This window comes from Lethenteron reissneri, chromosome 36 (assembly GCF_015708825.2).
Source record: "Lethenteron reissneri isolate LAM-NWPU_2019-01 chromosome 36, ASM1570882v1, whole genome shotgun sequence".
NCBI classification, from domain to species: domain Eukaryota; kingdom Metazoa; phylum Chordata; class Hyperoartia; order Petromyzontiformes; family Petromyzontidae; genus Lethenteron; species Lethenteron reissneri.
In genome coordinates, this window is record NC_083814.1 from 4,760,007 (window position 1) to 4,773,269 (window position 13,263).

The following is a 13,263-nucleotide window of genomic DNA, read 5'->3' on the forward strand; positions in this document are numbered from 1 at the left end:
CATAGGTCCTGTTTACATAACATAACTAACCTGGAGATGTTGTAGATGGCGATGCTGTTGTGGTTGGCGATGTTGAAGATGTTGTTGAAGATGTTGGTGAAGATGTTGTTGAAGATGTTGTTGAAGATGTTGTTGAAGCTGTTGTTGGAAGAGTGGTTGTAGTTGGGGTATATGTTGTTTGTGACACTATTGTGGTTGGAGATTTTGTTGTGGTTGATGGTGATGCTGTTGTGATTGTTGTCAATGTTGTTGGTGATGCAAGTGTGGTGGGGAGAGATGTTGTGGTTGAAGATGCTGTTGTGATTGTTGTCGGTGTATTTGTGGTGGATTGTGAAGTTGATTGGGTGGTAGTTTCTTTTGTTGTGGTTGGTGTGGTTGTCTGCGGTGTGGTTGTTGTCAAATTTACAGTGGTTGTCTCTGTTGTCGGTGTATTTATGGTGGATTGTGAAGTTGATTGGGTGGTAGTTTCTTTTGTTGTGGTTGGCGTGGTAGTTTGCGGTGTGGTTGTTGTCAAATTTACAGTGGTTGTCTCTGTTGTCGGTGTATTTGTGGTGGATTGTGAAGTTGATTGAGTGGTAGTTTCTTTTGTTGTGGTTGGCGTGGTAGTTTGCGGTGTGGTTGTTGTCAAATTTACAGTGGTTGTCTCTGTTGTCGGTGTATTTATGGTGGATTGTGAAGTTGATTGGGTGGTAGTTTCTTTTGTTGTGGTTGGCGTGGTAGTTTGCGGTGTGGTTGTTGTCAAATTTACAGTGGTTGTCTCTGTTGTCGGTGTATTTGTGGTGGATTGTGAAGTTGATTGGGTGGTAGTTTCTTTTGTTGTGGTTGGCGTGGTAGTTTGCGGTGTGGTTGTTGTCAAATTTACAGTGGTTGTCTCTGTTGTCGGTGTATTTATGGTGGATTGTGAAGTTGATTGGGTGGTAGTTTCTTTTGTTGTGGTTGGCGTGGTAGTTTGCGGTGTGGTTGTTGTCAAATTTACAGTGGTTGTCTCTGTTGTCGGTGTATTTGTGGTGGATTGTGAAGTTGATTGGGTGGTAGTTTCTTTTGTTGTGGTTGGCGTGGTAGTTTGCGGTGTGGTTGTTGTCAAATTTACAGTGGTTGTCTCTGTTGTCGGTGTATTTGTGGTGGATTGGGAAGTTGATTGGGTGGTAGTTTCTTTTGTTGTGGTTGGCGTGGTAGTTTGTGGTGTGGTTGTTGTTAATTTTACAGTGGTTGTCTCTGTTGTCGGTGTATTTGTGGTGGATTGTGAAGTTGATTGGGTGGTAGTTTCTTTTGTTGTGGTTGGCGTGGTAGTTTGCGGTGTGGTTGTTGTCAAATTTACAGTGGTTGTCTCTGTTGTCGGTGTATTTGTGGTGGATTGGGAAGTTGATTGGGTGGTAGTTTCTTTTGTTGTGGTTGGCGTGGTAGTTTGTGGTGTGGTTGTTGTTAATTTTACAGTGGTTGTCTCTGTTGTCAATGTATTTGTGGTGGATTGTGAAGTTGATTGGGTGGTAGTTTCTTTTGTTGTGGTTGGTGTGGTAGTTTGCGGTGTGGTTGTTGTCAAATTTACAGTGGTTGTCTCTGTTGTCGGTGTATTTGTGGTGGATTGGGAAGTTGATTGGGTGGTAGTTTGCAATGTTGTGGTTGGTGTGGTTGTCTGCAGTGTGGTTGTTGTTAATTTTACAGTGGTTGTCTCTGTTGTTGTCGGTGTATTTGTGGTGGATTGTGAAGTTGATTGGGTTGTAGTTTGCAGTGTTGTGGTGGGTGTGGTTGTCTGCGGTGTGGTTGTTGTCAAATGTACGGTGGTTGTCTCCGTTGTTGGTGGCGTATTTGTGGTGGATTGTGAAGTTGTGGTTGGGGCTTGGGTGATTGCTTCTGTGATTCTGGTAGATTGTTCTGTTGAAGTCGATAGTGTGGTGGCTTGATGTGTTGTGGTTGTCTGCGGTGTGGTTGTTGTCAAATGTACGGTGGTTGTGTCTGTTGTCGGTGTATTTGTGGTTGTTTGTGAAGTTGATTGGGTGGTAGTTTGCAATGTTGTGGTTGGTGTGGTTGTCTGTGGAGTGGTTGTTGTTAATTTTACAGTGGTTGTCTCTGTTGTTGTCGGAGTATTTGTGGTGGATTGGGAAGTTGATTGGGTGGTAGTTTGCAGTGTTGTGGTTGGTGTGGTTGTCTGCGGTGTGGTTGTTGTCAAATGTACGGTGGTTGTGTCTGTTGTCGGTGTATTTGTGGTTGTTTGTGAAGTTGATTGGGTGGTAGTTTGCAGTGTTGTGGTTGGTGTGGTTGTCTGTGGTGTGGTTGTTGTCAAATGTACGGTGGTTGTCTCCGTTGTTGTTGGCGTATTTGTGGTGGATTGTGAAGTTGTGGTAGGGGCTTGGGTGATTGCTTCTGTGATTATGGTAGATTGTTCTGTTGAAGTCGATACGGTGGTGACTTCCTTTGTTGTGGTTGCCTGCGGAGTGGTAGATGTCAATTCTGTAGTGGCTGTTGTAGGTGCAGTTGTGGTGGATTGTGCTGTTGAAGTTGATAGGGTGGTGACTTCCATTGTTGTGGTTGCCTGCGGAGTGGTAGTTGTCAATTCTGAAGTGGCTGTTGTAGGTGCAGTTGTGGTGGATTGTGCTATTGAAGTCGATAGGGTGGTGACTTCCTTTGTTGTGGTTGCCTGCGGAGTGGTAGTTGTCAATTCTGAAGTGGCTATTGTAGGTGCAGTTGTGGTGGATTGTGCTGTTGAAGTTGATAGGGTGGTGACTTCCTTAGTTGTAGTTACCTGTGGAGTTGTAGTTGTCAATTCTGAAGTGGCTGTTGTAGGTGCAGTTGTGGTGGATTGTGCTGTTGAAGTTGATAGGGTGGTGACTTCCTTTGTTGTGGTTGCCGGCGGAGTGGTAGTTGTCAATTCTGAAGTGGCTGTTGTAGGTGCAGTTGTGGTGGATTGTGCTGTTGAAGTCGATAGGGTGGTGACTTCCTTAGTTGTGGTTGCCTGCAGAGTGGTAGTTGTCAATTCTGAAGTGGCTGTTGTAGGTGCAGTTGTGGTGGATTGTGCTGTTGAAGTTGATAGGGTGGTGACTTCCTTTGTTGTGGTTGCCTGCGGAGTAGTAGTTGTCAATTCTGTAGTGGCTGTTGTAGGTGCAGTTGTGGTGGATTGTGCTGTTGAAGTTGATAGGGTGGTGACTTCTTTTGTTGTGGTTGCCTGCGGAGTGGTAGTTGTCAATTCTGAAGTGGCTGTTATAGGTGCAGTTGTGGTGGATTGTGCTGTTGAAGTCGATAGGGTCGTGACTTCCTTAGTTGTGGTTGCCTGCGGAGTGGTTGATGTCAATTCTGTAGCGGCTGTTGTAGGTGCAGTTGTGGTGGGTTGTGCTGTTGAAGTTGATAGGGTGGTGACTTCCTTAGTTGTGGTTGCCTGCGGAGTGGTTGATGTCAATTCTGTAGCGGCTGTTGTAGGTGCAGTTGTGGTGGGTTGTGCTGTTGAAGTTGATAGGGTGGTGACTTCCTTTGTTGTGGTTGCCTGTGGAGTAGTAGTTGTCAATTCTGTAGTGGCTGTTGTAGGTGCAGTTGTGGTGGATTGTGCTGTTGAAGTCGATAGGGTGGTGACTTCCTCAGTTGTGGTTGCCTGCAGAGTGGTAGTTGTCAATTCTGAAGTGGCTGTCGTAGGTGCAGTTGTGGTGGATTGTGCTGTTGAAGTCGATAGGGTGGTGACTTCATTTGTTGTGGTTGCCTGCGGAGTGGTAGATGTCAATTCTGTAGTGGCTGTTGTAGGTGCAGTTGTGGTGGATTGTGCTGTTGAAGTTGATAGGGTGGTGACTTCCTTAGTTGTGGTTGCCTGCGGAGTGGTAGATGTCAATTCTGTAGTGGCTGTTGTAGGTGCAGTTGTGGTGGATTGTGCTGTTGAAGTCGATAGGTTGGTGACTTCTTTAGTTGTGGTTGCCTGCGGAGTGGTAGTTGTCAATTCTGAAGTGGCTGTTGTAGGTGCAGTTGTGGTGGATTGTGCTGTTGAAGTCGATAGGGTGGTGACTTCATTTGTTGTGGTTGCCTGCGGAGTGGTAGATGTCAATTCTGTAGTGGCTGTTGTAGGTGCAGTTGTGGTGGATTGTGCTGTTGAAGTTGATAGGGTGGTGACTTCCTTAGTTGTGGTTGCCTGCGGAGTGGTAGTTGTCAATTCTGTAGTGGATGTTGTAGGTGCAGTTGTGGTGGATTGTGCTGTTGAAGTTGATAGGGTGGTGACTTCCTTTGTTGTGGTTGCCTGCGGAGTGGTAGATGTCAATTCTGTAGCGGCTGTTGAAGGTGCAGTTGTGGTGGATTGTGCTGTTGAAGTTGAAAGGGTAGTGACTTCCTTTGTTGTGGTTGCCTGCGGAGTGGTAGTTGTCAATTCTGAAGTGGCTGATGTAGGTGCAGTTGTGGTGGATTGTGCTGTTAAAGTCGATAGGGTGGTGACTTCATTAGTTGTGGTTGCCTGCGGAGTGGTAGATGTCAATTCTGAAGTGGCTGTTGTAGGTGCAGTTGTGGTGGATTGTGCTGTTGAAGTCGATAGGGTGGTGACTTCCTTAGTTGTGGTTATCTCTGGAGTGGTAGATGTAAATTCTGAAGTGGCTGTTGTAGGTGCAGTTGTGGTGGATTGTGCTGTTGAAGTCAATAGGGTGGTGACTTCCTTTGTTGTGGTTACCTGCGGAGTAGTAGTTGTCAATTCTGTAGTGGCTGTTGTAGGTGCAGTTGTGGTGGATTGTGCTGTTGAAGTTGACAGAGTGGTGACTTCCATTGTTGTGGTTGCCTGCGGAGTGGTAGTTGTCAATTCTGAAGTAGCTGATGTAGGTGCAGTTGTGGTGGATTGTGCTGTTGAAGTCGATATGGTGGTGACTTCCTTAGTTGTGGTTGCCTGCGGAGTGGTAGATGTAAATTCTGTAGCGGCTGTGGTAGGTGCAGTTGTGGTGGATTGTGCTGTTGAAGTTGATAGGGTGGTGACTTCCTTTGTTGTGGTATCCTGCGGAGTTGTCGTTGTCAATTCTGACGTGGCTGTTGTAGGTGCAGTTGTGGTGGATTGTGCTGTTGAAGTTGATAGAGTGGTGACTTCCTTTGTTGTGGTTGCCTGCGGAGTGGTTGATGTCAATTCTGAAGTGGCTGTTGTAGGTGCAGTTGTGGTGGATTGTGCTGTTGAAGTCGATAGGGTGGTGATTTCCTTTGTTGTGGTTGCCTGCGGAGTGGTGGATATCAATTCTGTAGTGGTTGTTGTAGGTGCAGTTGTGGTGGATTGTGCTGTTGAAATTGATAGGGTGGTGACTTCCTTTGTTGTGATTGCCGGCGGAGTGGTAGTTGTCAATTCTGTAGTGGCTGTTGTAGGTGCAGTTGTGGTGGATTGTGCTGTTGAAGTCGATAGGGTGGTGACTTCCTTTGTTGTAGTTGCCTGCGGAGTGGTTGATGTCAATTCTGTAGTGGCTGTTGTAGGTGCAGTTGTGGTGGATTGTGCTGTTGAAGTCAATAGGGTGGTGACTTCCTTTGTTGTGGTTACCTGCGGAGTAGTAGTTGTCAATTCTGTAGTGGCTGTTGTAGGTGCAGTTGTGGTGGATTGTGCTGTTGAAGTTGACAGAGTGGTGACTTCCATTGTTGTGGTTGCCTGCGGAGTGGTAGTTGTCAATTCTGAAGTAGCTGATGTAGGTGCAGTTGTGGTGGATTGTGCTGTTGAAGTCGATATGGTGGTGACTTCCTTAGTTGTGGTTGCCTGCGGAGTGGTAGATGTAAATTCTGTAGCGGCTGTGGTAGGTGCAGTTGTGGTGGATTGTGCTGTTGAAGTTGATAGGGTGGTGACTTCCTTTGTTGTGGTATCCTGCGGAGTTGTCGTTGTCAATTCTGACGTGGCTGTTGTAGGTGCAGTTGTGGTGGATTGTGCTGTTGAAGTTGATAGAGTGGTGACTTCCTTTGTTGTGGTTGCCTGCGGAGTGGTTGATGTCAATTCTGAAGTGGCTGTTGTAGGTGCAGTTGTGGTGGATTGTGCTGTTGAAGTCGATAGGGTGGTGATTTCCTTTGTTGTGGTTGCCTGCGGAGTGGTGGATATCAATTCTGTAGTGGTTGTTGTAGGTGCAGTTGTGGTGGATTGTGCTGTTGAAATTGATAGGGTGGTGACTTCCTTTGTTGTGATTGCCGGCGGAGTGGTAGTTGTCAATTCTGTAGTGGCTGTTGTAGGTGCAGTTGTGGTGGATTGTGCTGTTGAAGTCGATAGGGTGGTGACTTCCTTTGTTGTAGTTGCCTGCGGAGTGGTTGATGTCAATTCTGTAGTGGCTGTTGTAGGTGCAGTTGTGGTGGATTGTGCTGTTGAAGTTGATAGGGTGGTGACTTCCTTTGTTGTGATTGCCTGCGGAGTGGTTGATGTCAATTCTGTAGTGGCTGTTGTAGGTGCAGTTGTGGTGGATTGTGCTGTTGAAGTCGATAGGGTGGTGACTTCCTTTGTTGTGGTTGCCTGCGGAGTGGTGGATGTCAATTCTGTAGTGGCTGTTGTAGGTGCAGTTGTGGTGGATTGTGCTGTTGAAGTTGATTGGGTGGTGACTTCCTTTGTTGTGGTTGCCTGCGGAGTGGTTGATGTCAATTCTGTAGTGGCTGTTGTAGGTGCAGTTGTGGTGGATTGTGCTGTTGAAGTTGACAGGGTGGTGACTTCCTTTGTTGTGGTTGCCTGCGGAGTGGTTGATATCAATTCTGAAGTGGCTGTTGTAGGTGCAGTTGTGGTGGATTGTGCTGTTGAAGTCGATAGGGTGGTGACTTCCTTAGTTGTGGTTGTCTCTGGAGTGGTAGATGTAAATTCTGAAGTGGCTGTTGTAGGTGCAGTTGTGGTGGATTGTGCTGTTGAAGTCAATAGGGTGGTGACTTCCTTTGTTGTGGTTACCTGCGGAGTTGTAGTTGTCAATTCTGAAGTGGCTGTTGTAGGTGCAGTTGTGGTGGATTGTGCTGTTGAAGTTGATAGGGTGGTGACTTCCTTTGTTGTGGTTGCCTGTGGAGTGGTAGTTGCCAATTCTGTAGTGGCTGTCTGTGTTGTTGGTGCATTTGTGGTGGATTGTGCTGTTGAAGTTGATAGGGTGGTGACTTCCTCTGTTGTGGTTGCCTGCGGAGTGGTTGATGTCAATTCTGAAGTGGCTGTTGTAGGTGCAGTTGTGGTGGATTGTGCTGTTGAAGTCGATAGGGTGGTGATTTCCTTTGTTGTGGTTGCCTGCGGAGTGGTGGATATCAATTCTGTAGTGGTTGTTGTAGGTGCAGTTGTGGTGGATTGTGCTGTTGAAATTGATAGGGTGGTGACTTCCTTTGTTGTGATTGCCGGCGGAGTGGTAGTTGTCAATTCTGTAGTGGCTGTTGTAGGTGCAGTTGTGGTGGATTGTGCTGTTGAAGTCGATAGGGTGGTGACTTCCTTTGTTGTAGTTGCCTGCGGAGTGGTTGATGTCAATTCTGTAGTGGCTGTTGTAGGTGCAGTTGTGGTGGATTGTGCTGTTGAAGTTGATAGGGTGGTGACTTCCTTTGTTGTGGTTGCCTGCGGAGTGGTGGATGTCAATTCTGTAGTGACTGTTGTAGGTGATGTTGTGGTGGATTGTGCTGTTGAAGTTGATAGGGTGGTGACTTCCTTTGTTGTGGTTGCCTGTGGAGTGGTAGTTGCCAATTCTGTAGTGGCTGTCTGTGTTGTTGGTGCATTTGTGGTGGATTGTGCTGTTGAAGTTGATAGGGTGGTGACTTCCTTTGTTGTGGTTGCCTGCGGAGTGGTAGTTGCCAATTCTGTAGTGGCTGTCTGTGTTGTTGGTGCATTTGTGGTGGATTGTGCTGTTGAAGTTGATAGGGTGGTGACTTCCTTTGTTGTGGTTGCCTGCGGAGTGGTAGTTGTCAATTCTGTAGTGGCTGTCTGTGTTGTTGGTGCATTTGTGGTGGATTGTGCTGTTGAAGTTGATAGGGTGGTGACTTCCTTTGTTGTGGTTGCCTGTGGAGTTGTAGTTGTCAATTCTGTAGTGGCTGTCTGTGTTGTAGGGGCAGTTGTGGTGGATTGTGCTGTTGAAGTTGATAGGGTGGTGACTTCCTTTGTTGTGGTTGCCTGTGGAGTAGTAGTTGCCAATTCTGTAGTGGCTGTCTGTGTTGTTGGTGCAGTTGTGGTGGATTGTGCTGTTGAAGTTGATAGGGTGGTGACTTCCTTTGTTGTTGTTGCCTGTGGAGTGCTAGTTGCCAATTCTGTAGTGGCTGTTGTAGGTGCAATTGTGGTGGATTGTTCTGTTGAAGTTGATAGCGTTGTGACTTCCTTTGTTGTGGTTGCCTGTGGAGTGGTAGTTGCCAATTCTGTAGTGGCTGTCTGTGTTGTTGGTGCATTTGTGGTGGATTGTGCTGTTGAAGTTGATAGGGTGGTGACTTCCTTTGTTGTGGTTGCCTGTGGAGTGGTAGTTGCCAATTCTGTAGTGGCTGTCTGTGTTGTCGGTGCATTTGTGGTGGATTGTTCTGTTGAAGTTGATAGGGTTGTGACTTCCTTTGTTGTGGTTGCCTGTGGAGTGGTAGTTGCCAATTCTGTAGTGGCTGTCTGTGTTGTTGGTGCATTTGTGGTGGATTGTGCTGTTGAAGTTGATAGGGTGGTGACTTCCTTTGTTGTGGTTGCCTGCGGAGTGGTAGTTGTCAATTCTGTAGTGGCTGTCTGTGTTGTAGGTGCAGTTGTGGTGGATTGTTCTGTTGAAGTCGATAGGGTGGTGACTTCCTTTGTTGTGGTTGCCTGTGGAGTGGTAGTTGCCAATTCTGTAGTGGCTGTATGTGTTGTTGGTGCAGTTGTGGTGGATTGTGCTGTTGAAGTTGGTAGGGTGGTGACTTCCTTTGTTGTTGTTGCCTGTGGAGTGCTAGTCGCCAATTCTGTAGTGGCTGTTGTAGGTGCATTTGTGGTGGATTGTTCTGTTGAAGTTGATAGGGTTGTGACTTCCTTTGTTGTGGTTGCCTGTGGAGTGGTAGTTGTCAATTCTGTAGTGGTTGTCTGTGTTGTAGGTGCAGTTGTGGTGGATTGTGCTGTTGAAGTTGATAGGGTGGTGACTTCCGTTGTTGTTGTTGCCTGCAGAGTGGTAGTTGCCAATTCTGTAGTGGCTGTTGTAGGTGCAGTTGTGGTGGATTGTTCTGTTGAAGTTGATAAGGTTGTGACTTCATTTGTTGTGGTTGCCTGTGGAGTGGTACTTGCCAATTCTGTAGTGGCTGTTGTAGGTGCAGTTGTGGTGGATTGTTCTGTTGAAGTTGATAGGGTTGTGACTTCCTTTGTTGCGGTTGCCTGTGGAGTGGTAGTTGTCAATTCTGTAGTGGCTGTCTGTGTTGTAGGTGCAGTTGTGGTGGATTGTGCTGTTGATGTTGATGGGGTGGTGACTTCTTTTGTTGTGGTTGCCTGCGGAGTGGTAGTTGTCAATTCTGTAGTGGCTGTTTGTGTTGTTGGTGCAGTTGTGGTGGATTGTTCTGTTGAAGTCGATAGGGTGGTGACTTCCTTTGTTGTGGTTGCCTGTGGAGTGGTAGTTGCCAATTCTGTAGTGGCTGTCTGTGTTGTTGGTGCAGTTGTGGTGGGTTGTTCTGTTGAAGTCGATAGGGTTGTGACTTCCTTTGTTGTGGTTGCCTGCGGAGTGGTAGTTGCCAATTCTGTAGTGGCTGTCTGTGTTGTAGGTGCAGTTGTGGTGGATTGTTCTGTTGAAGTCGATAGGGTGGTGACTTCCTTTGTTGTGGTTGCCTGTGGAGTGGTAGTTGCCAATTCTGTAGTGGCTGTCTGTGTTGTTGGTGCAGTTGTGGTGGATTGTGCTGTTGAAGTTGATAGGGTGGTGACTTCCTTTGTTGTTGTTGCCTGCGGAGTGGTAGTTGCCAATTCTGTAGTGGCTGTTGTAGGTGCAGTTGTGGTGGATTGTTCTGTTGAAGTTGATAGGGTTGTGACTTCCTTTGTTGTGGTTGCCTGTGGAGTGGTAGTTGCCAATTCTGTAGTGGCTGTTGTAGGTGCAGTTGTGGTGGATTGTTCTGTTGAAGTTGATAGGGTTGTGACTTCCTTTGTTGTGGTTGCCTGTGGAGTGGTAGTTGCCAATTCTGTAGTGGCTGTTGTAGGTGCAGTTGTGGTGGATTGTTCTGTTGAAGTTGATAGGGTTGTGACTTCCTTTGTTGTGGTTGCCTGTGGAGTGGTAGTTGTCAATTCTGTAGTGGCTGTCTGTGTTATAGGTGCAGTTGTGGTGGATTGTGCTGTTGATGTTGATAGGGTGGTGACTTCCTTTGTTGTGGTTGCCTGCGGAGTGGTAGTTGTCAATTCTGTAGTGGCTGTTTGTGTTGTTGGTGCAGTTGCGGTGGATTGTTCTGTTGAAGTCGATAGGGTGGTGACTTCCTTTGTTGTGGTTGCCTGTGGAGTGGTAGTTGCCAATTCTGTAGTGGCTGTCTGTGTTGTTGGTGCAGTTGTGGTGGGTTGTTCTGTTGAAGTCGATAGGGTTGTGACTTCCTTTGTTGTGGTTGCCTGCGGAGTGGTAGTTGCCAATTCTGTAGTGGCTGTCTGTGTTGTAGGTGCAGTTGTGGTGGATTGTTCTGTTGAAGTCAATAGGGTGGTGACTTCCTTTGTTGTGGTTGCCTGTGGAGTGGTAGTTGTCAATTCTGTAGTGGCTGTCTGTGTTGTAGGTGTAGTTGTGGTGGATTGTGCTGTTGATGTTGATAGGGTGGTGACTTCCTTTGTTGTGGTTTCCTGTGGAGTGGTAGTTGCCAATTCTGTAGTGGCTGTCTGTGTTGTTGGTGCAGTTGTGGTGGATTGTTCGGTTGAAGTCGATAGGGTTGTGACTTCCTTTGTTGTGGTTGCCTGCGGAGTGGTAGTTGCCAATTCTGTAGTGGCTGTCTGTGTTGTTGGTGCAGTTGTGGTGGATTGTTCTGTTGAAGTCGATAGGGTGGTAATTTCCTTTGTTGTGGTTGCCTGCGGAGTGGTAGTTGTTAATTCTGTAGTGGCTGTCTGTGTTGTTGGTGCAGTTGTGGTGGATTGTTCTGTTGAAGTCGATTGGGTGGTGACTTCCTTAGTTGTAGTTGCCTGCGGAGTTGTAGTTGTCAATTCTGTAGTGGCCGTCTGTGTTGTAGGTGCAGTTGTGGTGGATTGTTCTGTTGAAGTCGATAGGGTGGTGACTTCCTTTGTTGTGGTTGCCTGCGGAGTGGTAGTTGTCAATTCTGTAGTGGCTGTCTGTGTTGTTGGTGCAGTTGTGGTGGATTGTTCTGTTGAAGTTGAAAGGGTGGTGACTTCCTTTGTTGTGGTTGCCTGTGGCGTGGTAGTTGTCAATTCTGTAGTGGCTGTCTGTGTTGTAGGTGCAGTTGTGGTGGATTGTTCTGTTGAAGTTGAAAGGGTGGTGACTTCCTTTGTTGTGGTTGCCTGTGGCGTGGTAGTTGTCAATTCTGTAGTGGCTGTCTGTGTTGTAGGTGCAGTTGTGGTGGATTGTTCTGTTGAAGTTGATAGGGTGGTGACTTCCTTTGTTGTGGTTGCCTGCGGAGTGGTTGTTGTCACTTCTGTAGTGGCTGTCTGTGTTGTAGGTGCAGTTGTGGTGGATTGTGCTGTTGAAGTCGATAGGTTAGTAGTTGTAGATTGTTCAGTCGAGGCTGTGAAAAGACAGTATAAACATCAACAAGTCGCATCATATTAAATATGCAATGTCTACAAACACTTTCCCTCTTTTCATTATTTCATGATTGGAGAATCAATTTATGCAAGAAGACTAATTTGCAATGGTGACCTGATTCACGAAGTGGAAAACGTTTCCGTGTAAGTCAGTCTTATATTTGCAGAGCTGATGTATATACATGGGATGCAGGTGCTCCCCAAGGAACACATTAACATGTAAAAACAAATCAGTAGAGTGCATCAGGGGACACAGGACAATCCTTCGTGGTCACGCAAAGGACAGTGGACCACGCCTATAGAAATAATTAACGAAGGGTGTTTGCAATGAAAGTGCAAAAAGGGGGATAGGGGATTGGAGGAATACCACCAAAATATATAGATTGATGGGAAAGAGGAGAATTTGAGAGAGGTTATCCTGCATAGGGGGGTGGAAGTCAAACTCGGGGGTCTCTAGGGAAGGAAAGGCTGGTCGTCAACAACCATGTTCGTACCCTACAGGTGTTCCTATTATACTCTTTGGTTTTTTCGGTAAAGTCATGTAGGTAAAAAATTAAAATAAATTAAATCACTACGTGTCGGAGGCAACACAAGCTTCCGTCTTCAGGTGGAACCGTCACAGCAAAATTACTGTATCAGGTATTTTTTTACCTACGTATCTTTACTGAAAAAACCAAAGAGTATGAATCCTTGCAGTCACGAAAACTTCAAATCTAGAAGTGTTCCTATTAGTTTTGTTGGAACAATAAAGTTATCTTACCAGACCGACTCGTGTGGACCCCCTTTCACTGCAAATTAAAACCGTGGTGCAGCATGAACTAATATGGAAACTTTATTAAATGTGCGTTTAGTATTGATGAATGGACATTGATCAAAATCTAGTCGTAACTCTCTGAAACGTTTATCGAAAATGTTACGCTTGTCTTATATTGCATTGGTTATAAATCTGGCTTGTTTAATCCAGTGAAACTCAACTGCAGTTCTCTCTTTCTTGCTTTGCTTAGACCAGTGGCTCTTAACCCGGGGTTCACGCACCCCGTTGGGGTGTGAGATGCCCTTTTTGGGGGTGCAAGATATGGCCAATCTTTTTTAGAAGGTAAATCATCGAAACTCAAATTAAGCACGGGCACGTAAGTACAACTACTTTGTTTCATCAAACCTATGTATTTACATTAAACATCTTTTTTACACACTTTTATTGGACTTGCCTCGTCTGTTTATATTCTTTCAAATCTTTGATGCTTAATATATTCGGATTTACGAAGCCTAACGAGCCGACATTTTCTGCCCAGACTTGTTTTGCATAACAATTCAAGGTTTCATAAAAAAAAAACTGGTCCAGGTCCTGCCGATCCTGGTCCTATTCGTGTTATTTTACTTAATTTTAAAAATGAATACTCCCACATTTGACCCCCCCCCCCTCTTAAATCACGGATGGTTGTGCGCAGCTATTCGGGGAACATCTTGTCCAATTACAGTGGATTTTGGGGAGCCTCTGACCAATGAAAGGCGCGCGTTCCAAGTCCTGGGTGATTTGTTAATCGGCGTTAAGGGTTATAGTGATGCAGCTCTTAACAGTTAACATCTCTTGTATGCAGAAGGTTGTGGGTTTGATGCTGACCCTCACGTCTGTATATTTGGAGTTTGCGTTTTCTCCCCATGATCGTATGGGATTTTCACTCCACATTTAGAAACATGTCCTTCGAGTATTT

The 13,263-nt window shown here is 46.2% G+C and overlaps 1 protein-coding gene across 2 annotated transcripts in view; it reads right to left on the reverse strand.

The window, feature by feature from the left end:
- Positions 1-13,263, reverse strand: part of LOC133351031 (mucin-19-like) — a 285,024-nt gene that overhangs the window by 264,765 nt on the left and 6,996 nt on the right. The window contains exons 2-3 of one of the 2 annotated variants that reach the window (XM_061565914.1): positions 107-11,532; positions 31-70 (exon numbers count right to left, since the gene is read on the reverse strand). In XM_061565914.1, coding sequence (XP_061421898.1) covers positions 31-70; positions 107-11,532 — 11,466 coding nt within the window. Of the gene's footprint in view, positions 1-30; positions 11,533-13,263 lie in introns of both variants that reach the window. The other variant, XM_061565915.1, reaches the window with a different exon arrangement.